This window comes from Colletotrichum jinshuiense, chromosome 9 (assembly GCF_051148585.1).
Source record: "Colletotrichum jinshuiense chromosome 9, complete sequence".
Lineage (NCBI taxonomy): Eukaryota > Fungi > Ascomycota > Sordariomycetes > Glomerellales > Glomerellaceae > Colletotrichum > Colletotrichum jinshuiense.
Window position 1 is genome coordinate 2,691,038 of NC_139316.1, and position 23,684 is coordinate 2,714,721.

The 23,684-nt window shown below is 52.6% G+C and overlaps 11 protein-coding genes across 11 annotated transcripts; 6 read left to right on the forward strand and 5 right to left on the reverse strand.

The window, feature by feature from the left end:
- Positions 1 to 339: 339 nt before the first annotated feature.
- Positions 340 to 779, forward strand: EsH8_IX_000717 (uncharacterized protein; the record flags this gene model as incomplete). The annotated part of the gene is made up of 3 exons (XM_083267053.1): positions 340 to 367; positions 424 to 563; positions 633 to 779. 3 exons carry the CDS (start codon positions 340 to 342, stop codon positions 777 to 779), a joined length of 315 nt encoding a protein of 104 aa, XP_083130618.1.
- A 1,130-nt stretch (positions 780 to 1,909) lies between these two features.
- Positions 1,910 to 2,729, forward strand: EsH8_IX_000718 (uncharacterized protein; the record flags this gene model as incomplete). The annotated part of the gene is made up of 3 exons (XM_083267054.1): positions 1,910 to 2,208; positions 2,310 to 2,617; positions 2,725 to 2,729. 3 exons carry the CDS (start codon positions 1,910 to 1,912, stop codon positions 2,727 to 2,729), a joined length of 612 nt encoding a protein of 203 aa, XP_083130619.1.
- Positions 2,730 to 4,073: 1,344 nt separating this feature from the next.
- On the reverse strand, positions 4,074 to 5,164 carry EsH8_IX_000719 (FAD-dependent oxidoreductase; the record flags this gene model as incomplete). Its single annotated transcript, XM_083267055.1, has 3 exons — positions 4,074 to 4,811; positions 4,943 to 5,041; positions 5,099 to 5,164. The coding sequence occupies 3 exons, from the start codon at positions 5,162 to 5,164 to the stop codon at positions 4,074 to 4,076; spliced, it is 903 nt and encodes a 300-aa protein (XP_083130620.1).
- Positions 5,165 to 5,615: 451 nt separating this feature from the next.
- EsH8_IX_000720 (AP-1 complex subunit gamma domain-containing protein) lies at positions 5,616 to 8,371 on the reverse strand (the record flags this gene model as incomplete). The annotated part of the gene is made up of 5 exons (XM_083267056.1): positions 5,616 to 5,702; positions 5,762 to 7,865; positions 7,921 to 8,109; positions 8,176 to 8,299; positions 8,362 to 8,371. 5 exons carry the CDS (start codon positions 8,369 to 8,371, stop codon positions 5,616 to 5,618), a joined length of 2,514 nt encoding a protein of 837 aa, XP_083130621.1.
- A 1,450-nt stretch (positions 8,372 to 9,821) lies between these two features.
- EsH8_IX_000721 (calmodulin) lies at positions 9,822 to 10,830 on the reverse strand (the record flags this gene model as incomplete). Its single annotated transcript, XM_083267057.1, has 7 exons — positions 9,822 to 9,856; positions 9,928 to 10,069; positions 10,120 to 10,190; positions 10,257 to 10,382; positions 10,539 to 10,554; positions 10,632 to 10,688; positions 10,828 to 10,830. 7 exons carry the CDS (start codon positions 10,828 to 10,830, stop codon positions 9,822 to 9,824), a joined length of 450 nt encoding a protein of 149 aa, XP_083130622.1.
- Positions 10,831 to 11,994: 1,164 nt separating this feature from the next.
- On the forward strand, positions 11,995 to 13,195 carry EsH8_IX_000722 (t-SNARE syntaxin TLG2; the record flags this gene model as incomplete). The annotated part of the gene is made up of 3 exons (XM_083267058.1): positions 11,995 to 12,017; positions 12,107 to 12,663; positions 12,720 to 13,195. The coding sequence occupies 3 exons, from the start codon at positions 11,995 to 11,997 to the stop codon at positions 13,193 to 13,195; spliced, it is 1,056 nt and encodes a 351-aa protein (XP_083130623.1).
- A 182-nt stretch (positions 13,196 to 13,377) lies between these two features.
- On the reverse strand, positions 13,378 to 15,878 carry EsH8_IX_000723 (uncharacterized protein; the record flags this gene model as incomplete). Its single annotated transcript, XM_083267059.1, has 2 exons — positions 13,378 to 15,494; positions 15,869 to 15,878. 2 exons carry the CDS (start codon positions 15,876 to 15,878, stop codon positions 13,378 to 13,380), a joined length of 2,127 nt encoding a protein of 708 aa, XP_083130624.1.
- Positions 15,879 to 16,213: 335 nt separating this feature from the next.
- On the forward strand, positions 16,214 to 16,674 carry EsH8_IX_000724 (cytochrome c oxidase subunit 7; the record flags this gene model as incomplete). Its single annotated transcript, XM_083267060.1, has 4 exons — positions 16,214 to 16,218; positions 16,342 to 16,426; positions 16,500 to 16,560; positions 16,613 to 16,674. The coding sequence occupies 4 exons, from the start codon at positions 16,214 to 16,216 to the stop codon at positions 16,672 to 16,674; spliced, it is 213 nt and encodes a 70-aa protein (XP_083130625.1).
- Positions 16,675 to 17,022: 348 nt separating this feature from the next.
- Positions 17,023 to 17,863, reverse strand: EsH8_IX_000725 (clathrin light chain CLC1; the record flags this gene model as incomplete). Its single annotated transcript, XM_083267061.1, has 3 exons — positions 17,023 to 17,484; positions 17,540 to 17,766; positions 17,821 to 17,863. 3 exons carry the CDS (start codon positions 17,861 to 17,863, stop codon positions 17,023 to 17,025), a joined length of 732 nt encoding a protein of 243 aa, XP_083130626.1.
- A 999-nt stretch (positions 17,864 to 18,862) lies between these two features.
- EsH8_IX_000726 (RNA polymerase II-binding domain-containing protein) lies at positions 18,863 to 20,291 on the forward strand (the record flags this gene model as incomplete). The annotated part of the gene is made up of 4 exons (XM_083267062.1): positions 18,863 to 18,960; positions 19,017 to 19,108; positions 19,193 to 19,393; positions 19,447 to 20,291. The coding sequence occupies 4 exons, from the start codon at positions 18,863 to 18,865 to the stop codon at positions 20,289 to 20,291; spliced, it is 1,236 nt and encodes a 411-aa protein (XP_083130627.1).
- Positions 20,292 to 21,026: 735 nt separating this feature from the next.
- Positions 21,027 to 23,408, forward strand: EsH8_IX_000727 (ATP-binding cassette permease mdr2; the record flags this gene model as incomplete). The annotated part of the gene is made up of 1 exon (XM_083267063.1): positions 21,027 to 23,408. The coding sequence occupies one exon, from the start codon at positions 21,027 to 21,029 to the stop codon at positions 23,406 to 23,408; it is 2,382 nt and encodes a 793-aa protein (XP_083130628.1).
- Between the last annotated feature and the right edge of the window lie 276 nt (positions 23,409 to 23,684).

The following is a 23,684-nucleotide window of genomic DNA, read 5'->3' on the forward strand; positions in this document are numbered from 1 at the left end:
TTTATCGGAGCATCGAACTGGTTGGCATGCATGCGGACTGTCAAGCTCCAAGCGTGTTCAGTTGGGGTACATGCGGCAGGTATCTTAGCTCCGTCATAATTAAGTGGAGAATACAAGGGTCATCTCTGGGAGGTTAGGCGCGCGCTAGCCGGGAGAACCCATTGCGTTACCGGATTCACCATTGGAATCAGGTACCATCTGATAGGACAAGATTTCCTGACAGCCGCGGGCTCTTCCGTTGACAACCACTCCAGACTTCGACTTCGCGGTTGTGCCTCTACGACTATCCGACGACCTTTGAGCTTCACCCACCCACCAATTGGCGTCTGTACATCCACAATGGCCTCTGGATACGGTCTTCACGGAGGTATGCTTGGACTTTTGCTGCCATTGGTGCCGTACTGACCCGGTGGCACCGATTAGGCCCGTCGCGGTGCTTCCCCTTCTGGCAGGAGCTTCTCGGTTGTTACGTCGTCAACACCGCTGGAGAGGACCACTCAGGAAAGAAGAAGTGCGGCTTGGCCCTGGAGGACTACTACGAGTGTCTTCACCACAAGAAGGAGGTTTGTTGCCCCGGAGTATACGATACAACTAGGGCGGATGGCAACTGACCAATGTTTTCAACCCTACAGGCTGCGAGAACGAGGGCACTTCAGGCGGCCTACCGAAAGGCCGAGTCGGCTAGCGCACGCGACAGCGCTCCGAGTGCGGGACAAATACGCAACCTGGGATTGCTCGGCAAGGAGGATGACACAAAGACTGTGACGGGGTCGAGTTGATCAAGATAAGCTGGGCTATGAGAGAGGCGATTATACATGTACATGGCGCGAATCGGATAGGTAGCTGTTAAAAGCAGCAAATGACCAACCGCTGTTTTCTTTTCTATGCAACGAAGCGATCGTGTTTTGTCTAGAAACCGACATAAGGCCGGGTTTTATTGCGAGCAGGAGCCAAACGTTTGATTGCAGCTGTTTCGGGGGCTGGTTGTCTTCAACATCCCTTGGTTACAGGAGCTGGTTGGGAATTGGATGGTAGTGCTCTTTTATGTTTTTCTTTTTTCTTTTGAATGCGTCATGGGGTTACTCTTGCTGGTTCATCCCAGGAAAGCGAGTGTTGAATGAACGAGGAGGTGCCAAACTACCTATCTATTTGCGCCGCACCTCCCGGAAGCGAACAATTTTGTTGTATTCACTGCCCGCCTACGTGATGGAGCCTCACAGTATATCTGAAGCTATTGGTCCAACCTTATGGAAGGCGAGAGTCAGAGGCCCTGTCAAAGCCGCCTCGGCCAAGTGCTCTCCTCAAACACCCGCAAGGGAAACTTCTCGCCTTCTCACCTAACTATCAGAAGCTGCATCCTCAAAATGTCATTTGACCCTACACGCCATCCTGCGATCGCAAGATAGCTAGGACGTTATCTGCCCTACAGCACACCACCCACTCAACAGACAGACTACTGCCTTCACTGTTTCTGTTATTTCTACTTCCGCCGCTCCTGCCAAGTTCACTTCCCCTACTGGCTCTATTGCCTCCGCCCAATTTCAATAAAAAACTGTACATGTCACAAAGATGCCTAGCTTACGCGGTCTCGACGTCGCGATCGTTCCCAGTCCTAATGACGAAGGTCTGTCCGAGTTGCCTCACCCCGATTCTTCCTCCATCCGTCTTCGTGGCCCATATCCTGCCAGTCCGACGCCTTCGCCAGCTTCCAGTTTGAGTACGACACCGGAGAAATGCAAGCCAACTACGTCGGTTTACATTCCGTCTTCCCCAGGTTCGCCGCCGCCTATCTGTTTCCTTTGCACCCTCCCCTGCTTGCTATTATTGACCGAGAATGATAGGGGCCCAGTTTCATCTCCGCTACTCAATAAACAGACCTCCTACCGACGCCAAATATCTATATTTCAGGATGGCTATGAATGGCCGTCAGGTGGTCTCTTGGGGCATCAAGTCCCAAGCTATTCAGAATCAAATCGTAAACCACGCCCTGTATGAACCCGACCACAAATGGCAGTACCGAGAGAGCGGGGTGACATACAAACGCGAAGGCGTCGAAAAACGATACTTCCATTTTACGCCCCGCTTTGGAGAGATTTCGGCTGCTATGGATGGCGGTCTTATCGACCTGCAGGTTTTCCGATCCAAGAAAAGGAAAAGACGAGCCCCTCAACTCGCCGACTTTCGTAGTCAAGACAAGTATGGTATCACGTAAGTGGTCTTTTCCTGTTGATATTCCGGCTTGAAACATAAGCAACCAAAGATATTGGGTTATGGTCAAGCAAAGAGACCGTGGCTAACCCGGCCGTCAGATCTCCGACTGGTGGCCTAGTAGAGTCACCTCAGGATCTTACCTTCTACGACTGGGTTCTCGTCGATCACGTGGACTCACCATTTGCCACGTTCCGCTTCTTCTACCGCACTTGGGCACACTTGAAGGCGCTGAATCTTGTGCCTGAGTCGTACTACGAGGAACTCATGGCTACATCGAATATGCAGTGTGAACATTTCCCGACGACACCCCAAATGCAGGACCGAAAGGTCGCTGACAGAGAAGCGATATTCTTCGGCTTTCCCTTGCTTGATGGATCAGTATTTGACGATGACGGTGCCGCCGGTGGTAAGATGAAGGGAAAGAAACATGAGCAGTGTGCCCAAAGAGCTTTCTACCTGGCAACCCCACCCAACTTGGCGCCGCCTCCAGGTACTCTAACCAATATGCCGCAGCCTAGCAAACTGGCTCGCGATATCAGGCAAACTTCAGATCCCATGCGACCACTGCCTTTGCTACCCGACGTTGAGCCTTCGTTCTGCAGATCTTCGATTGAGTCAACGCGAGCTCCATCCGTCACGCCTTCACTTTTACCGTACGTGGATGAATCGAGCGGCGCCGACGAATTCGAGTTCGGAGTGGCCAGGCGAGTCATCCTACCCTCACTCTCTCAGGAAACCGGCGAAGAGAGCATCCCTGCGCGTCCCCTGCCCACGCCACCGCCAATGGCACCATCACCCTCATCGGAATATGAGATGCCGCCCCCTTCTACAGGAGGTTTGGATGTATTTAGACGGGTTGGGCGACATGAATACATGGCAGCGAAGGGCACCTCACGTGAACAGCATATTGCAGAGTCTGGCAATTCGGCTGCAGTCAATCATACCCCAGGCGTGATATTGACTACTGAGAACTTTTCCGATATGAAAACCTCGGAGTGGAAGCGGCTCGAACGAAGTCTATCACCGCTGCGCAGGAAGCAGGGCAGGATAGATCCTTATAAGCGGGGTGCGCGATGGCTAGACGAAACTTCGACAAAGTCGCCGCTGAGGCAGCATACCGCGAACTTCGTATAGATCAGTTGATCTCAGAGAAGAGGGTCGAGAAAGAGTATAGGCAACACAATAACGTATCCGCCAGCTAACTAGGTGTCAACATAGATCAAGGTGATACTGGTGAAGATCAGCCGAAGGAAATTGGTCCGGTCTCTCAGTCTCAGGTAAGGTCAACGAGGAAACTGCCCTGACAGATATTGGGGGCGCGCCAAAGATTATCCAGGAAGAATTTGAGGATTGTTCAGCACTGCATTCAAGGAAGACTCGCCAGCGAGGACTCACTAGGAAATCAGGACATAATGACGGAGTCGTAGAGAGTGTATACGACTTGAACAAACAGCGCGGTGTCAGTGCAGCCAAAGCAACTTTGTAATATTATTTACAGAATGCGAGTGTCAAATTCCTCATCCCCTTGTCGGCTATCAGCGCGCTGCATTTATTATACTCTTTAAGTATATTTCTTAAAGGTCGCTGTGAAACTGGTTCGGCAGGGTTTACTTTATGCTCCTTTACTACTCTTGCACTCCTTGTTACTGCATGCTTAGTAATGACATATGAACACCTGGGTGGTCGTCTCTAGGAGAAGAACATAGGATTACGTTAGAAAACGGCTCTAGGATGGGACGAGGGCCTTGCCAATGAAGATCTCATGCTAACCTCGGTGAAGCTCCGTCGTTTCATTTGCAGTTAGTTCACGGGGCCAGGTTAGGGAATCGATATGAATGGATGCAGAGCTAAAGCCTTCTAGATTACCACCACTTTTCACAAAAAACTTGATGAGGCTGGATGCATAGGCTATCGAGAGAGATGAGTTTCTCTACGAACTCATCTGTCATAGACGGCACCCCGCAAACATAAAGCACCGTGGAGCCATGCTCCTTCTTTGACCCTAGCGCTTCTGCTACATCGCCGAGGACAATACGACGCGGCTTGTATGGAACATCGATCTCGTTACATGACAGTACGGGTTCCTCCGAACCAATTGCCGCATCCAGGCCGGTGAGAAAAAGTCGGAGACGGCCCTGCACTTTCTCTCGCCCATAGATACCAGCCAACCGCTCCATGAATAAGATCTTCTCTGCATCGAGGTCCTTGGGGGCTTTTGTCGAATACAGGAACTGAACGTCGTAAGGGCAATCTCCTTCGGCCAAGTGGCTAAGAATGCTTATTAAAGGGTTCACACCGACGCCACCGGCGATGAAGACAACCCGGCGGAGAGAGGATAGATCGATACCACAGGGCGGCCAAACGAAAGACCCGCCTACCCGGACCTGAAGCCGGGGTTCTTCCAGAGACGGATGGCTGCCGTCATTGACAGGTTGTTCCCACAGCCAAGCGGCGGCCGGGTTGGACGGAGATCGTTGCACCGCGAGTTCGAGGTACGGCAAGGATGAGAGAGTGGCCTTGGACGGTTGGCTGGTGATTGTGAAGCCGCCTGGGTTGGCCGTGCCCGGGACAAAAGTGTCGAGCCATTGGCCAGGAAGAAACTGTTTTGGTGAGTAAAGCAATTGATTTTTACTCGAGAAATGAACAAAGAGGTGATCAAGTAGCTGTGCCTCGTGCAAGGGCTCTATGACTGATTTGTGGTGATGCAGTCAGCGCGGGGTGTATATTTTACCTTGATGCTCGATCCTGACCCTTCACGTATCCCCAGGCGGAACAGTCGAGTGGTGCTATTTACTTGTTCGATACGACTGAGAGTGACAGTGTATAAATTCTGCGACTTATCAGCGATCTTGACTGAGAAGAGTGGCTGATGGACGATGATTATTACAGAGCCTCGCGGTTCGGTCGCTGTGCGCTCGATATGCGACCATTTGCTACCAAACGTTGCCTTCATTTTTACCGCGGACGAGAAAAAACGCTCGACTTTGGAATGAAAAGAAACTGTAGGTCTAATGTTGAAAAAGTATCGAGGTTTGTACATCTGGACAACTTTGTGTGGCAAGGTCAAGGGGTCCAAGATCCGATGACAATGGAGTGCTTATGCATGGACCCGAGGTCGGAGTCCCTGCCATTGGCATGTCTTTGTCACACCCCAACAGACAAATGTTGGTGGCGCAAGGGAATCAAAACGCTGTCTTCACAACGCTTTTACCGTGGTCCTCATTGCATTTCAGCATGGCATACTAGATAGGGCATCAATCAGATAGATTCGAATACGATGTGCATATTTCGCACAGCTTTTTATCCTCGCAGATATGTCTATTTTTTACACGCTTGCCTTGCCATATTAAATATACAAGCTCAAGTCATGTATGTTCGTGCCATGCCCACCAGACTACTCCTTCTTAAGATGGCTCGGTCCAGTTCACCTGGTCCATCACTTCTCCGGCGGATGGATGCGCGTATCCGATTCTTAGACGTAACCGCAACGGCTGCAAAGATGTTAGCTAACAAATTGACACAAAGTCGGATTCGCTAGGTAGTGACTTACCCCCTTGGCTCCAGAAACAATCATTCTCTGGGTGGCTTCGGCACCAGGTCCAACATCCGTGCTCGAAATGGCCATGAGCTGCAGCTTCTGCGTCTTGGGAACAGCTGCCTGCAGCCCCACATTTGAGAGAGGCCCGGGGTTGGAGTTCCTGAACCGGCTGATGACCTGTACTAGCCCCTCGGCGTTGCGCTGGATTTGGAAGCTGACGTTCAGACCATTGTTGTCGTAAACGGGAAGGCCTGCTGGGGCCTGTGGAGCAGCCTGAGATTGAGGCGGAGGAGTTGCGGCGGCGGACATGGAAGACATCAAATCGAGATTCGAGCCACCCACTGTGGATGCCGGGGCAGCTGCTGGCTGGGCTGGGCCTGGTGAGAATAGGTCCATTATGGAGGCAACGTTGGATTGTTGCGGTACAGGAGAGGTTGACGTGGGAGGGGGCGAAGAGTTGCCGCCGAGAATGTCGGCTAAGAGGTCGGTGTTGGAGGCACCGCCAGTAGCAGAGGTCGTCGTTGTTGGGGTGTCCATAAGATCAAAAAGTAGGTCCTGTTCAGTGGGCTTGATGACCTTTGATTTCCTGTTTGTGGCCTTGGTCTTCTTCGAGGTGGTCGCTGCTCCGAGCACGCGAGATTCTTCCTTGATCTGAGGAGGCGGCATCTTCTCCAGAACACCGCTACGGATCTGGTCATAAGAGAACAGGTTGCTGTATTCCACAGCTCGCTGCTGCACCTCGACATCCAAACTTGTTTGATGGTTTTGAAGCAGTCGCCGGATTCGGTCGAGCTGTGTAGGATCCGACAGCCTTGTCGTCAATTTGACGAGTGCCGTAACGATATACTCCGTCGCAACTTGGGTGGCGTAGTTGCTGTTGAGAATGGACGTAAACAAATCAATGAGTTCGTGCTGCTTAACTTCCTGCACAAGCTCCTCTTCCTCGTACTGTCCTCCTCTCAGCAAAGCGTCACCATACTCGCCAATACACCAGGCTCCGGCTTGTGTCAAACTCTCTTGCGTGATGTCCTTCTTCAAGCTTATGTAGAGTTTCTGAACAGCATATGTCTGCAGCTCGGGGGTGGTAGCGACCAATCGAATGAAAGACGACATGATGGGTTCCTTGACGTAGTTTCCGGCGAGAGTTAGCACTCGGAGCATCGTGTCGACATGCCATCGCTTGTTTGGCGCAAACTTGTCGGCGGCGATGCCTATTTGGCTAGTCATTGTCGGCTTAAACTCGTTGTCGGCGACTTCCAAGAAAGCAAGCAACTCCCGTATAAGAACCCGTACGTTGCTCTCGTTGATGAGGGTAAAGCTGAGTTCAAGCGCCCGCCTCCTGATGCTGATATCCGGGTCTCTCAGGCACTCAAGGATTGTATTGCGGTGTCTTTGAACAGCGTTTGGTTCAATAGCGACTACCTTTATGAGAGTGTTGAGCGCGACATAACGGATGTTGTTGTCTCGGTTGGACAGGAACTTGCCCAAAATGTTGACTCCAAGCACGCGGAGGCCGGAATCCGCCTCGATGTCGAGAATTGTGAGAACAGCCTCGTACAGGATGGAGTTGCCGACATTCTTAGACGAGTCCGTGTTCGTCGCCACCTGTGCCAAAATATCGTTGATTTGCTCGCTGACCTGCGCGTCTCCCATGGCCAAAACTCTGAGTAGGCGGAGGATCTTCACTTGCACAAACGGATCGGTAATGCCGGTGACGTCGTGCTCGGGGGCGTAACCAGATGTTGCGAGCCCCTTCAGACTTCTCACCAAGCTCGGCACAAACTGCTTAAACTTTTCGACAACGCCCTCCTCCCCACCTTCTTCCTCGTCGGCCTCGCACAGACTGGTGGCCAAAGTTAGGCCGCACAGCAATACGCCATGGTTTCGGTCGGCCAGGAGTTGGCTGACCTTGTCGACAAAGTGCTCCTGCAAGTCGGGGACCTTGCGACATATGCGCATGGCGCATAGCGCTGCTTTCCTCCGAATATAGGGGTTGGACGTGTTGATGCATGTTTCGACTTGGGAGAACAGGTCTCGAGACATTTCGATGGAGGCAATGTTTCCAAGGGTACAAAGGGCCAGACCGACGACATACTGGTTCGAGTGTGCGAGATCGCTGTTCCTTGTTAGCATTTCCAGTGAAGATTAACACGAAAAATGACTATTCTCACTTCTGCAGCGAGTTCGTCACAAGCGTCAGGACCTCCTGGTTCTCGTCCAGCAACAGGCTCGTGGCCAGGTGGCCCAGTCGCTTATCTGCGAACCGCGGAGACGCCAGCAACTTCAGGCATTCGATCTGGCCAAAATGTGTTCTCTCGCCGAGGGTAAAGAGGTAAAGGAGCTTGGCGACATTGTTCCGTCTGGTGGTCAACCGTCAGCCTTTGTCTGTAATGCGGTGCCTAGGAGTCTCAATTCGTAATGCGCACCTCACGCTGTGATCCCCGCTTTCTTCTCTGAAGCTTGCTCGAATGGAAGCGCTCTCTTTTTGAATAACGGCTCGTTCGTCGGCAATGGTCTTGGCGGCGCGAACATTGCGGATGAATTGCTTCACTGGAGTGTCACCCGGGTCAGCTCCAGGCCACCGACACAGAGGGGCAGGGGCTCTCTCGCACAGGAACTCATGTTGGGCAACAGGGGCGGCCCACGTAGGGCCTTGGGCAGGCTGTTCGAGCCTAGAGAAAAGGCTCACGGGGTTGCAGACTTGTCGGGAGCTCTCGAATGGCGAGTCGCGAATGGCGAAGTGTCGATAGTCGTGTAGACTTCCAATGGTCGGCGGAATAGACCAGATAAACGTGCCCAGGATGTCAGGTCCGGGCGGGCTGAGCACGTATCGTGCAGGTCAAGGTCCCCATCAGCCTGGCTGTGCCACTGTGGCAGGTCCAGCGCCGGCACATTTGTGGGGCCGACCGGATCTGCGGCCCTATATTTCAGGCCTAAATCACTTGCAAGGATGAGGACAATGTCGGTAAGGCTCCAATAGGGGGGCACTCTTAGGGTCCTTCAATAGATGTCTGGTGATGGTGCCTTGTGGGTGATAAGGGGTCTCTGGGTTGCTTGAACTCCTTTGGGGCGAGACAGATCACAAGTCCTCGCTACAACAATGACTTGGAAATCTAGTAGACGAACACTGTCCTTTCTCAGCTACAACTATTGTACTGTCGGGTGCCATGAGTGGCAGTTCAGTTGACTTTGTATTGCTAGAGAAATCGGCCCTGAATGACTCAATCGATTCTGTCCAGCTATCCAGCACTTCCTTCATCTAGTTGCCGCCTTGCCTCGGCTGAATTAGGGGTTGTGTTCCGTATGAGACTTGCACAACCGGATTTAGATGAGGTTGTACGTCATCCTTCTTGCTTTCTATAACAATGAGAGGGGGGATCGAGAAGGTGCCTTCAGCCCTGCCAAGCCATATCAACTTTTGGCTGAGCTTCGTTGTTCAGGACTTCCAGATCTTTAATATGCCCTGATTCCCATGTTGAACAGTCAATTTAGTTAGCCTTTCCCTTCTTCTTTTGGTGCGTGTCCAGGCTGCATCTTACAATGCTGGACAAGTTAAACATATGTGAGGCATGATCGCTACCGCAGGCTACCGCAGCACCTACCGGCTGTAATCCACGATAACTCATTTTAATCCGGGTTCAGTGCTAAACATAAGCTTGGGTGACTGGAAAATAACTATGTGTGCCTCACATCACCGGGTGGAACGCACTGGGTGTTGAGTGACTTTTTGCATTCATCGCCCTGGAAGAGATCCCCTTCTAAGCGTAACTCCCGTCTCATTCAAATATGTCTTGTGTCTGTGTCTGTTTTGGAGGTGTGTTCGTTAAATAAGCATCGTCATAGAGCGGGAACGGAACAAGCAAGCTTGCTGACAGTGAGGCGGAAGCATAGAGTCCTCCACCCGACCTTGCGCTGGATATCCCCGCATGGTAACTTCCATGGCCCAAAAGGATACCCTCTAACCAGCCCAAACCCGGTGAAACTTGCCCGCGTCTTTCCTCGCAAAGAAAAAGAATGCCGCGCAGCCAAACTAGGGGGACTTGGCAAACAGCCGCTTGTGCAATTTGATGCCTTATTTCTGCATCATGAGTTGGACGAACTCGTTGTCTAGTCATCACCTGTTAGCGCCTGTATCGAATACGAGAGCAACCACAAGCGACTGAGGGTCGAATCCTTACAGTCAATGCGTCCATCACCGTCCTGGTCAGCCTCACGGATCATCTCGTCAACCTCATCGTCAGTGAGCTTCTCGCCGATCGATGTCATGACGTGGCGCAGCTCAGCGGCAGAGATGAACCCGTTGTTGTCGCGGTCAAAGACCTATGCCATGTCAATATTGTTCGCGCCTGATGTTGCGCACCACTTCCTACCTTGAAGGCCTCACGGATCTCTTCCTCAGAGTCAGTGTCCTTCATCTTGCGAGCCATCATGGTCAGGAACTCTGCGAGAGGTACAAGTTAGCAAAACTGCAATGTTGGCTACATGCGATAACCGGGCTTCAGCTTACCAGGGAAGTCAATGGTTCCGTTGTTGTCAGCGTCGACCTCGTTGATCATATCCTGGAGCTCCGACTCGGAGGGGTTCTGTCCCAGTGAGCGCATGACGGTGCCGAGCTCCTTGGTTGTGATTTGTCCTGTCCCCCTTCTTTAGCGTCATGTCAAGCGGGTTCTGTCTTCCGACTCCGGGCTCGTTGCCGTCTGGGTTCTGGTGTTCAAATCGAAATGCTCGCGAGGGTCGCAATAGCAGGCGCGCGGAGTCGAAAGCAAGGGGGAAGGGGTGAGCCACTGACCATCGCCGTCCTTGTCCTGTGATGCGTTAGCAAAGGTTACGACAGTTCCCAGGAGATTCAAATGGCGACGAAAACAGAGATTAAATGACTTACAAAGAGGGAGAAGGCCTCCTTGAACTCGGAGACTTGCTCTTCGGTGAGGGAATCAGCCTAGATGGATCGAAGCCGTGTCAGTTAAGCTTGCCGAAAATGGGAGTCGAAGTGAACAGCCCCCCAGCCGCGGGGTTACATCCTGAAGGGTACGCGAATGCGGGGACAGAGCACAGATCTCTGAGGATGGCAGACTAACCATGGTGAATACTGGGCGATGATGTGCGGAGGGTGGTTGGGTTAGGGTCGGGAAACGTCTTAAGTCAAAGGGGGTCGAGTTGGTTGAGGTCGGAGGATATTCGCGAAGAGTGTTCGCGAGTCTTGGCCAGATTAGATGCCACTGGGTGTGCCTTGGGGTCGAGCTTTTCTTTAGTGTGCAGCTCGTGGGGAGGGATGGGGCAGAGAGGGGGGTTTTGTCGGGCGATAGGGGGGCCACGGCCACGAACTGAATGCTGACAGGCTGGGCTCAGCGACGTATGAACCACTGGTCGGCCTGGGCCAGCAAGTCCCTGCCTTCCGGTAGCGTGGGTTCAGCGCGTCAAGTACGTCGGCCACTACCTGGCGGCCCTGGCCTTGAGCAATGAGTGACTGGAACTGAGGTGCCGGTCATGCCAGGTGTCAGCCTGCACACAATGGCCCCCTTTTAGTATAGTCCACCCAGCCCACTTTGCTCCCATCAATCCATTAACAGATGCTGACATAAGGCCAACTCCGTTAAGACTGAACACTGTGTTACTAGCTACAAATGTGTGCTTACGACAGTGCCCCAAAAAAAAAACAAGCACTGCACTGAGGCATCATCTGCATTACCAGTTGGAGCTGGGAGGAGGATACCTTGAGTGCGCTCCACACGCGGCTCATTCCGCCGATGGCCTGACTGACGCAATCAGCCGCCAATGGCTCTTGGCTCTATGTATAACTTGTCCAGTTTATCAACGTGTTAATGCACATCCTGTCGGCGCATTCCAGGGTTGCATTACTGCGTATCTCACATTGACTCGAGAATCTAGAGTGCCCCGTGCTTGTCACTCACTGCGTCTTGGCTCGGTTATCTCACAAATCAATCACATACCAAACTACCTACGAGTGCTAGTAAATGCGATTCGAAGCTTAGAGCCGAACCTTGCCTTTTTGGACAGCTAAACCAGCCCGCCCTTGACACAACCAACCTATCTGACGTACCTTTCCTGACGGACATCCCGAATCGCCCTACATACACATATTTGCAACGTTCTATCCCATGTCAATGGTGTCCTATTCTGCACTTGTTACCTCTCGTTCATGACGACGACCTTGAGCGGCCCGCGCAGCGAGCGACAAAAGACTCCAGGCTGAGGAGCATCAACACGCCCATCTGGCGTCCGCCATGTGGCGAGACCGCACGAATCTGTACGTCGACGCCATCAGCGATTTGCCTCTCTCCCACCCCAGCAAAGCAGCTGATGGACCTTTCGTTCTCTCGTGCTAACCTACTGCAGCTACATTTCCTATCGGCAGTCGTACGCGCACCATCCGACGAAACGGACAAAGTACAGCGGCGCAGCCGGTGGGAATAGCTTCGGCGATGCCTTTCCCGGAAACAGCAGCTATGCCAGTGGGAGCGATGACACGCGCGGCCTCCTCTCCGCCGGCGCTTTTGAGGATGACGGCGACGCCGTTATAGAGATGGATCTCCTGCCCCCGCGCTGGGCCGACATATCCGACGAGATAACCGACCTGCTGGCTGACATAGCCACCAAGAGCCAGGCGCTGGAGCGCCTGCACCAGAAGCATGTGTTGCCGGGCTTCAACGACGAGGACACCAAGAAGGCCGAGGAGAGGGAGATTGAGAGGCTCACGCAGCAGATCACGAAGGGCTTCCACGACTGCCATCGTTGCATCCAGCGGGTCGAGCAGATGGTTCGGGAATCTAAGCATTCGGGGACAATAACCAATGCAGAAGAGACAATGGCGAAGAACATACAGATATCGTTAGCCTCAAGGGTGCAAGATTCCAGTGCGCTCTTCAGAAAGAAGCAGAGCGCATACCTGAAAAGTAAGCCGGGATTTTCGTTAGGAGTCTAGATAGGCGGTATACTGACAACAGGACAGAATTGCGTGGGATGAGCGGCCTCAGCGGCGTAGGCGTAGCAGGCGAGAGAGGGTCAACACCACAGCCATCCAGCTCGTACATGGACCCATCTATGCTTGAGTCCGACGCCGACAGGTCCTTCTCGCAATCGACAATCCAAGCGACGCAGCAGAAGCTTCTACAATCAAACGATGCGGCCATTGTCCAACGCGAGCGGGAGATTGAAGACATCGCCCAGGGCATCATCGAGCTCGCCGACATATTCCGCGACTTGCAGAACATGGTCATTGATCAGGGTACAATGTTGGACAGGATAGACTATAACGTCGAGCGGATGGCCACCGATGTCAAGGGGGCCGAGAAGGAACTTGTTGTCGCTGCTGGGTACCAGAAAAAGACGACAAAGCGAAAAATCATTCTCCTCCTCCTTCTCATTATAGTGGGCATGATTATCCTGCTAGTAATCAAACCCAAGAATCACGGAGGTGAAGAGTAGGCACAAGACGTCCAACACCATAGACGTCGACGAAAGACGAGACGTGTAAAATTAAATGTATGAATTTCTTTCTAGAATAACGTCGAGCGCATCTGGGATTCATCATCGACCCGCAATGATCTTCAGTCATCCAGCGCATCTATGAATGAGTGGTAGTACATGTGGTATTACACCCATAGCAATCATAACCGACCCCGCATCTTTTCTCTTGCGCCCTCCATTAAATCTCGCAATCCCGCAATGTCCGGTAGAAGTTTGCACCCGGCTGCCTTGTTGAATAACTCGCTCATGTCTTCCAGCGTCGGTCGCCCTAATTTCGTTTGAGACCTCCCTATGTTCTGTAAAAGATACATCCGAGCGAGGCATCTCACAACCTCCTCCCGAACGACAGACACCCGGAACGGGATGCCTCGTTCGCTTAATTTAGCAAGAAATCGTACCCCCCGAGCGGCGGAGAACTCGCATACGATTTTGGTATCTAAGGGGACGCGAGCCCAGCGATCAGGTCCCTTGGAGAGCCCTGCCTTAAAGCCCCAACGAACAATTGCGGCATGCAGAGCGGCGTTGTCGAACATCCGGCGTATTGGGTGATGCTCGTGAGTGATAGGCAAATCGGCGGGGACGAGAACCTCCAAATCTGAGCCTTCGACGTCGGACGGCGGTGCATCCAAGTGATGGACTGGAAGCAGACCGCCCTCTAAAGTGCAACGCTTTTGGTAGGATTCGAGAACACCAAAACACAATTGCTCCAATTCGCCAATGCGGCCAAACTTCCCCAGGCCGAAGACTACCTTTTGCCAGTAACGCGAATGAACCGGCTTTTGGACCAACGTCAGGCGTGCAAGATATGTGATGGCCATTTGCAAGGTCACCTGATTGTGTTCAGTGATCTCGGGGTTCCATGACAGAACGTCGAAGATGTTCTGGCAGATGTGATGGACCGATAATGCGGAGATGTCGATATTCATAGCTCGCATATCATCAAGCAGAGTCAATGCCTGTTTGGTTTGTCCCTGCTTGACGAACTGCTGCAGCAAATAGTTCGATGTTGAGTCGACCGATTCCTCGGCTATTGCAGGTTGTATTGCGAGCAGTAACCGATGTGTTTTCCAAGGCCCGGTGCTAACAACTTTGTTTCGAATGCTTGCCAAAGTTGCGGGGTCGTCAAAGACGTCTGGATGAATATCGGTATGCAGCAATTCGGACAATAGCTCGTTATCCTCGTTCTCGGCAAACCGCTTTAGAACCCGCGCATACGCTGAATGCCCAATGCTAATGTTCACTTTCCGTAACTGTTCAATACGGGCCTTGACTCCTTTAGCCGTGGGTTCACGCAAAGCAATAGATTGGAGTGATAGAGGTCCAATTTGACGTATCCCTAGGGCATGGGCCGCATGAATTGCGAAGTCGAGTGGCACCCAAGAGCTTGCGAACCATCGTGCGCCCAGTGTGTCGCTGTGCCGTCCCCCTTTCGGGCCATCTTCGTCGCTATGCGTGCTACTCATGGCATCCCATAGAGCGTCTTGGCCATTCCAATAGGCCGGGGAATTCAGGCCTACGACCATCTGCTCCTCCAGCTCGAGGACTGTCGTCGGGTAGTATCGGGCAAGGAACCTCAGATATGGTTGTGACACAGCAGTTGGTCGGGGTAGGTCGTGGTGATGTATGAATATTTTGCGCCACTCATTACACTGTTGGGAAAGGCCGCTTTGATAGAGAAGCGGGATAAGCTCATCATACAAGCCACGGTGCAGAGTTGTGATGTACAAAGCTTGAAGTGCCTGCTGCATGTCGGCTTCCGGAGTGACAACAAACTCCCGCAGCATGGCGCCAAAAGCCTCTGAGCCAGGTTCGAAATTTGGTATCAAGCGCAGATGCCATTGCATTGCCCTCCGAAACTGGCCGTTGCGCAAACAGTAGGCAACAACTGTGGAGTATAATGATGGCCACCGAGCAGAGTGTGCATGAAGCAACCACTCTGCAAATAAGACAGCATCCTGAAGCTGATCTTCGCGGTGAAGGACGGCTTCTAAGACGATGTTCCAGAATAGTTTTGCTCCTTCGCTCGTCACATTGTATAACGTCTTGCGTCGCTTCACGGCATCCCAGATGGCGAGCACGCCATCCTGCCCGTGCTCTCTTTTAGCGGCACGGAGAACACTGAGCCAAAGTGAAGCATCGTTTTCATTCTCGGGGATGTCGACGAGACCAAGACCAGCCTCCCGAAGAGACCAGGAGTCCGTTGTCGGGTAGAACTCGGCATCGAGGTTAACTCTCCACGGCTTGTCCAGACTTTGTACTTTCGGCGTTTGAGTGGCTGCAAGTAAATTTCGAAAGGTCAGCTTCCCTGGACATTTCGGCGTAGCCTCTGCTTGTAGGATCGATTTCCTGGGGTTGCTGGACCCGACAGTATAATGTGGGAAAAGAGTGCTAGGTCGCGAGTGAGTGGACGTAAGAGATTCGTCGTTGTAAGCACGGGCTTGCGTGCCAAAGCTGTAGAAGTGCCTGCATGGAGTCCTTGGTAGAGTTGAGGCCGTTCGTCGAATCGGGTTGAGCCCTTGATGTGGTTGCTGCCGGCCGAGGCGTGCTCTATTCAAGTGACAGAGGCATTGTGAGGCCAGTTGCATTGCCCCGCGTAAAGAACCACCAAGACACGAGTGTGTACAGACAAACTTTGAAGCATAGCAGCTGATACATCTAAAACCGCATTGGTTCTGGAGCAGGCTGCATCGCGAGGCTGAAGCTGGTGATGGAAGCTGGTGATGGAAACAAATTCAATCTTGGATCAAAAAGTTCCCTTCCAGCTCCATCCGTCAACCGAATTGAGCTCAGTGTTATTCGTCGACAAAGAGCCGCGAAGTGGGTTCGCTTAGTCATCGCGGCCGCTCGGCCCACCAATCCAAGGCATCATCCCATCTTCCTGATTGATCCGTCCGTCCTTCAAAGTCGACATTTCGAGAAAGCCACGAAGCTGCAATCGCCACAACCGCCGAGCATATCGCAATTGAATCGATCAAAATGGGGTATGTGACCTCGTCCGGTTTGAAGAATCGGTCAGCGAATGCCTGCGTGCTGTCGCCGCCAATGGCTGCCTGCACTGAGGCTAGAAACAATATCGTACGAGGGTATTTCTGACGTCCGCATAGTCTCGTCGACGCGAAGAACAAGGTCCCGGAGCTCCAGAAGTTCTACCAGACCGCCTACAAGGAGCACACCCGTGTCTGGAAGATCGTATGTCGAATTGCCTCATCACCGCCCTACCGGTATAAGCGCCAATATACGGAGGCTGACTCAATTATCGCAGAACCCTCGCAGTCGTCTCTACATGACCCCCTACGTTATCCTTCTTTGGGGAACCGTTGGCGGTATGTTGCAACTCCCCAGCAATTCGGTGATCCGAGTGCTTACAAATAACAGCTTCCTTGTACGGTGCCGGCCGCAAGGTCCTGGGCTACAACACCTACTTCGGCAAGAACTAAATCGGGCACAAGATGCATTTCACTTGGCAGCGATAGATTCTGGGTCGGACTGTATGATTCGTAGGGCGATCAATAGACCGAATTGTCACTAAACGAGTCGCTTCTTTTATTTTTGTAAACGTTGTTTTCGAGTGAGACAGAGAGACAGGGTGACGTCTTTATCATGGAAGTTTCTTGAGAATGCCAGAGTTACTAAATGGCGACCATTTCCCGCTCTTCTCTGGCAGAAAGGGTCATCTAGAATACACGTGCGCGTTGGCACCGCCAGTAACGCCAAAGTCTCAGTGACACTCCCGTGCGGTTGCCACCGCTCACCTCATTCATCCGTCCAACCATACTACAACGCATCTAGTAGCCGCTAGCACCAGGTGCCTTCTCGTCCTTCTTCAGACTCAGTAGAATCTCACGGAAGCGCTCCTTGCCAGAGCCAGAGGCACCACCCTTCGCGCCCTTTCCGCTGACATCAACCAGCTTTGCGATTCTCTCCCAGCTCGTGCCTCCAGAAACAGTATCCTCTCGGCTGGCCAGAAACTGTTCGGCTTCCTTGCGCGTCTGAGAAATTCCCTTCTCCTTCTTGGCGTTGTAATTGTTGTAGAAGTCGTCGATGTTTTCTCTAGCCTCCTTGATAGTCTCCTCACGCTGTGCGGCAAATTGCTGCGCTCGCTTCTCGTTCTGTGCATCTCTCTGCTCGCGCCATTCGCGGATAACTGCGGGCTCCTCCTCTTCCTCAACATAGGCGCCGTAGCCGGAGTTGTAGTTTACGCTAGGTGCAGTTATGTTTCCGCCGGGAATCCCTCCAGGAGCAACGGCCTGTTCGACTCTGTGTTAGAAGGTAGGAACAAAAAGTGATAAGACAGTGGCGAACCTCGTTCTGGTTGGCAAGATCTGGGAACTGCGACTCGAATGTGGACTCCTCGCTGATGACGTTAGCGCTCCCTCCACCACCGAGTAGATCATCGTCGCCGGTGCCGAAAGCAACAGCATCGTCGCTGGTAGCAAACTGGTCAGCGTCGTCGCCCAGAAGCGCCTTCTCGCGAGCAAGGAAATCGTCGGCGGAGGGTTCAACACCCGTGTCCTTGATGTCGGTCTGGGCTGGAAATGATCTGTTAGCCTGGAAATACGCTAGCAGCCCTGATGTTAACATACCGCCTGAATCAAAGTCCTCCAGCGAAGGGAATCTGTCAGCCATTTTGATGACGAGTGTGAGTGGCTGAATAAAAGGAAAGGAGGACGGATAGTCGAAGTGGTTGCTAGGATCTGGCTCCCGAGTACCAGTAGTGGGATTTTGGCCAAGAAACAATGTAAATATCACACAGAGATGGGCACCCAAAGAGGTAATTAAATCTGTGACCACTGGTGATGTTCGTGCAGTTGAGGTATAGGCAGGATCGAGTTGTGGTGAGATAGGGTAAGGTAAGGAAGCTACTTGATAGGTAGGTGCAGCAGGTGAGGCTACTTTGGCCAAGAGCGGTGATTGCCGTGTGCAGCAGCAACTGGCTAGTAACCGTAGAAGCTGTCCCCATCGGTTAGTTGAATGCACCTCTTTGAGAAGTGTCACCTCTGTGGTCCAAGCTGCTCTGTGACTGGGGTGCCCGGCGGAAAAACAAGGATCGTTTATATGCATAGCCCCGACACTGCGAAGTGAATATCAACCTGATTAGGAGCAACCTCGTCAGAGCCATCAGCGTTGTTTTGATCCCCATTCGACCTCCATTTACTGACGACCATACTGAGTCCTTCCTCCCCTCCAGCAAATCCGGCAATTCATCGCAGGAAGCAGACATATTACTACCCAGGTCTACAGCCTTTCGGCTACATTGTTTGGCCCTTTACACTGAGGGGCCGCCTCATGCACTGACCCGGACACTTTGCGCAAGCAACCTGAGTGTTTGCTGCTGGAGTTTCAGGCCCAGTGATTGATTGATCGTAGACTTTATCGCCTACCGGGGTGATCTCATTTGGAGCTTCCCAACTCTGCACCTCAGAGATTTTTTCTTCTTTTCCTTTGACTGCAAATTAAGTGCTATAAGTCATCATCACCAGCATTTTCAAACAGCACCCATCCAAGCACAGGACACAAACTTTCCCCCAGCCTTTTGACTTCCAGGATCGTGTCTGCGACCTCTCCTCTCCCACACACCCTTCTCCATCTGCCACGGACACGACCCAACAATAAACCGGAGCCATCATGGCGTACAACGATGACGCTGTGTTGGCGAAGCTGTCGGCCTTGAATGAGAGCCATGACAGCATCGCCACTGCGGCACAATGGATTATGTTCCACAAGTAAGCTCACTGGCTTCCAACTCACTTCGTGTTGATGGGCGAGCTGACATACATAGGCGACATGCGGATCGCACAGTCCAGCTTTGGCTGCAGCGGCTTCGGGATTCATCAAGCACTAAGAGACTGAGTTTACTTTATCTTGCAAATGGTGAGTGTCTGTGAGGGCTGTGGCTTCTTTGCCTTCCTCCAACGATGAGCTGCGGACGGCAAAAGTTTGCTAATACACACACAGAGGTTACTCAGCAGTCAAAGGCACGACACAAAGATGACTTCCTCATTGCCTTCTCACCAGTCATCGCTGAAGCGACGGCACTGGCCTATAAGGGGGCGCCGGCTGAGATCCAGGGCAAGCTCAGAAGGGTGATCGACGTCTGGAAGGATCGCTTCATTTTCGAACCGCCCATTCAACAGGCCATTGAAGCACGCATTGATGGTTCGGCAATCCCTCAAGAAGCTCTCAATGTTATGTTACTAAATTTCAGATAGAACTCGACAAGGCCCGTGGAACCGCTAAAGCCACCTTTAGTGGCCCGGGTATCGGTGGCTCGACTGTTCCAGCAGAACTCACCCCGCTCGTTACGTCGTATCAAAATGTCTCGAAGCTCAACCTGCCCACCAAGACGGCCATCAGCACCGCCAACCAGGATTTCGAAAAGGTCACAGACCCCTCCACGCCTGTGCCTTCCGCTCCAGTCTACGCCGCGCGCCTGAATGGTCTTCTTAAGAGCCTTGCCAGCGCCGAGGGCGCTGTTGCAGAGTGTGTTAAGGCTCGAAAGGGTCTCATTGGCGAACTGGAGAAGCTTCTCAGCTCGAGTCAGGATGCGTTAATGAGCGACGAGAGACAATATGCAGAGTTGACGTCGCGAAAAGCAGAGACAGAGGAGAAAAGGCGTGAGGTTGAGCTCGCTATCATGCGTGGACTGCCGACACATGAGACTTCGCAGTCACCAAGCAACGGAGTATCCGCAAGCCCGGAGCCAGAGAGACCAGAGGTGGAGGCGCTCACTCCCCCAGCTGTAGAGGCTTTTACACCACCGTCTGTGGAAGCACTCACGCCTCCGCCTGTTCATGACGAACCAGCTATTCCTCACCACGCAGGAGAGGACCGTGCGCGATCGGCGTCAAGCCAAGGCTTCCAGCAGACCTCCGCATCAGGCATTGAGATGCTGTCTACTCTCGCTTCTCAGTACCAGTCAATTCCTGTCTCGGCGAACGGTTCGAACAAGAGACGCCGACTTGATGGAGACGAATTCCCTGACCTTGGAGGCGACGATGAAATCGATGCTGACGTGGCTGAAATGCTACGCAAAGAGAGCAATGGCGGCGCTTGAAGGACGTCTTTCTTACAGATAGTCCACCTTCAGAAACTCCGCCACCACTGGTCACGGTTTTAAGACACTGGGAGGGGGCATGTAATATTACATTAGAATACTCAGGAGGCGTCCTTGGCCTGTATGGCCATTACTGAGTTTGGGCTATTTGAAGCCAAATACGGGACGGTTACTTGAATTTTCGTATTCAGGACTTTAGTAGGAGGCAGGCATCAGCAATGCTGGACCTAGCCATGGAGGGAATCACTTTGTCAGGAGCCGTTTTTCCGTGAGCGATTAGCAGGATTGGGGTTTCGTTATAGCCTCGCATGCATGTATGTAGGAAAGTTGAGAAGCTGAGGGAGGTTCGGAACAAAAGAAGCATTTTCCAGTCAACTCGCGGTTTTGAACCAAGCTGTGGTGCGAGATGACAGAAGTACGGCGATGTGAAGCCGTTGGGTATTGACTGTCATCCTCGGCTGAGGCGGAATGGAGTTTCGGCGAAAGGCCAAGGCCGGCCCGACTATCACCGAGGGGGCCGGCTGCAGCGTGTCATGCCCCAAGATCGGGTACCTCCCGGTACTGTAAATTTTGAGCCAGACCGATGACGGAATCTTTCCCGTTCATTTATCAGCCAGACCATGTCTTTATTCACACGCAATTCACACCGTTTCTTCGTATGATGACGCTTCATTGTTCCACCCTTTCTGACTATGCGCCTCCCATGAGATAAATCTATTTCGACTCCATTCCAAAATGGCCACGGGAGTAGCGCGATCTGCGGTGTTGCTCCCGCACCGCGTCGGGAGCTGCCAGACGCCGCTGCTGGCATCTCTCCCCGGCCTGCGCAACACCTCGACGACATCCTCAGCCTTACAACATCCTCTTCTTTTGCAGATCAGAGGCTTCGCCACCAAGCCCGTTTGTTCATTGCCTACTGGACAATTCGCTAAACGTCACCACTTTACACAATGGCGATCAATTCCGTTATCCCGGGAGCCTCAAATACCGCGGCCAATCTTGCGCTATTTCTCGACCGGATTCTCGAAGCAACAAGACTCTCGACCTACCACGCAGGCTCAGACGGCAAGCGAGGCGGAGAAAAACGCAGCGCAGGTCGAGTCAAAGTCTCAGGACACGGAACAGCTTGACGACTTCCAGAAGAGCGAGAGGGCCGCTAAAGCTGCCCAGGTCAACCTGAGTGCGAAGCTGTCAAAGGAAGGCAAATCACAGGGTGGCAAGGCTGGGTTCTCGGAAATATGGCGGTTGATCAAGATTGCGCGGCCGGAGCTGAGGTGGCTCGGAATTGCTATGATCTTTCTCGTCATATCGTCTAGCGTCACCATGTCCATCCCCTTCTCCGTTGGCAGAATCCTCGACATGGCCACCAAGGACCCCTCTGAGGACGCTCGCTTATTTGGCTTGACTATGCCACAGTTCTTCACTGCTTTGGGTGTTATCTTGACAGTTGGAGCCATTGCCAACTTCGGACGTGTAATTCTCTTGCGGATTGTCGGCGAAAGGGTCGTCGCACGTCTCCGGTCGCAACTTTACAGGAGAACATACGTCCAGGACGCCGAGTTTTTCGATGCGAACCGAGTTGGAGACCTCATCTCACGTCTCAGTTCAGACACCGTTATTGTCGGCAAATCCATCACTCAAAACATAAGCGACGGTCTGAGAGCTCTGTTTAGTGGAGGCGCTGGCTTCATGGTCATGGTTTGGCTGAGTCCGAAATTGACTGGCCTGCTCTTGGTCATGCTGCCGCCGGTTGCGGTTGGCGCCTTCTTTTACGGACGCGCGATCAGGAACGTGAGCAAGGGAATCCAGAAGAACTTGGGCACATTGACGAAGATCGCTGAAGAGCGTCTCGGCAACGTGAAGACGAGCCAGGCATTCGTCGGTGAAGTTCAAGAAGTCGGTCGCTACAACCACCAAGTTAAGAAGATATTTGCCCTGGGCAAAAAGGAGTCCACGATTGCTGCCACTTTCTTCGCCTCGACGGGCTGGGCGGGCAATATGACTATTCTCGCTATGCTGGTTGTCGGCGGCAACTTTGTGCGCGACGGCGCCATGTCCCTCGGGGATCTCACGTCCTTTATGATGTACACAGCTTTCGCAGGGTCCAGTTTGTTTGGTCTCTCGTCGTTCTACTCTGAGCTGATGAAAGGAGTCGGTGCCGCCAGTCGCTTATTCGAGCTTCAGGACAGGAAGCCTGGTATCTCTCAAACGGTCGGACTCAAGGTCAAGTCGGCACAAGGCCCGATTCGGTTCTCTAACGTTTCGTTCGCGTATCCTACGCGGCCGGCCGTAAAGATCTTCAACGACCTGAACTTTGAGATTCCCTGGGGTAGCAACGTATGTGTTGTGGGACCGTCAGGTGGTGGCAAATCAACTGTTGCCGGTTTGCTACTGCGGTTCTATAACGCGACCTCTGGTTCCATCACTATCAATGGTGTTGATATTTCGAAGATGAACGTCAAGTCTTTGCGACGCCGGATTGGCATGGTGGCGCAGGAGCCCGTACTGTTCTCCGGCAGTATTGCCGACAACATCTCGTACGGCAAGCCTAACGCCAGCAGAGCTGAAATCATCTCAGCAGCACGAAAGGCGAACTGCAACTTCATCAGCGATCTTCCAGCTGGCTTGGATACGCAGGTCGGCGCCCGAGGCTCCCAATTGTCGGGTGGCCAAAAGCAACGCATTGCTATTGCACGAGCGCTGATCAAGGATCCCGATATCCTCATCCTTGATGAGGCAACTTCAGCTTTGGATGCCGAGTCTGAGACACTCGTTAACGCCGCTCTTGCTTCGCTTCTCAAGGGCAAGAATACGACCATCTCGATTGCCCACCGACTGTCAACTATCAAGCGTTCCGACCTAATCATAGTGCTTTCCAACAACGGCGGAGTGGCCGAGATTGGCAAGTACACAGAGCTGTCGGCCGACAAGGAGAGCGCATTTAGCAAGCTCATGGAGTGGCAGATGAGCGGCGGCGAAATACCCGACTCTCGCAGCGGCGACAGAGCTCACATTACAGAGGAGGAAGAAATCGAGTCGGATCTTGAACAAGAAGAGGCCGAGGAAACCGAACATCTGCCGCAGGAGGAGATCAAGGAGAAGGAGCCGCGGCCGTAATACACACGTGGCCCCTGGGCATTGGACAAAAGCGGGCATGCTTCAGGGGTGGACTTGTGATTCTCTAGTGTTTTATATCAAGCCGCCCACATACTCAGTGGCGGTTGAGCAGCAACGGTGAATCCCGTGCTGCTCCAGTGCAGCTCACATATTGCTGTCATCTCATGTACTACAAATGATTTTTAGGGGTTACACAGCATCACAGACCAATCCCACCTGATTTGAATGGACGTTTAGAGTGCTGCGAAAACAGGAACCTTGAAACGAATAAGCATA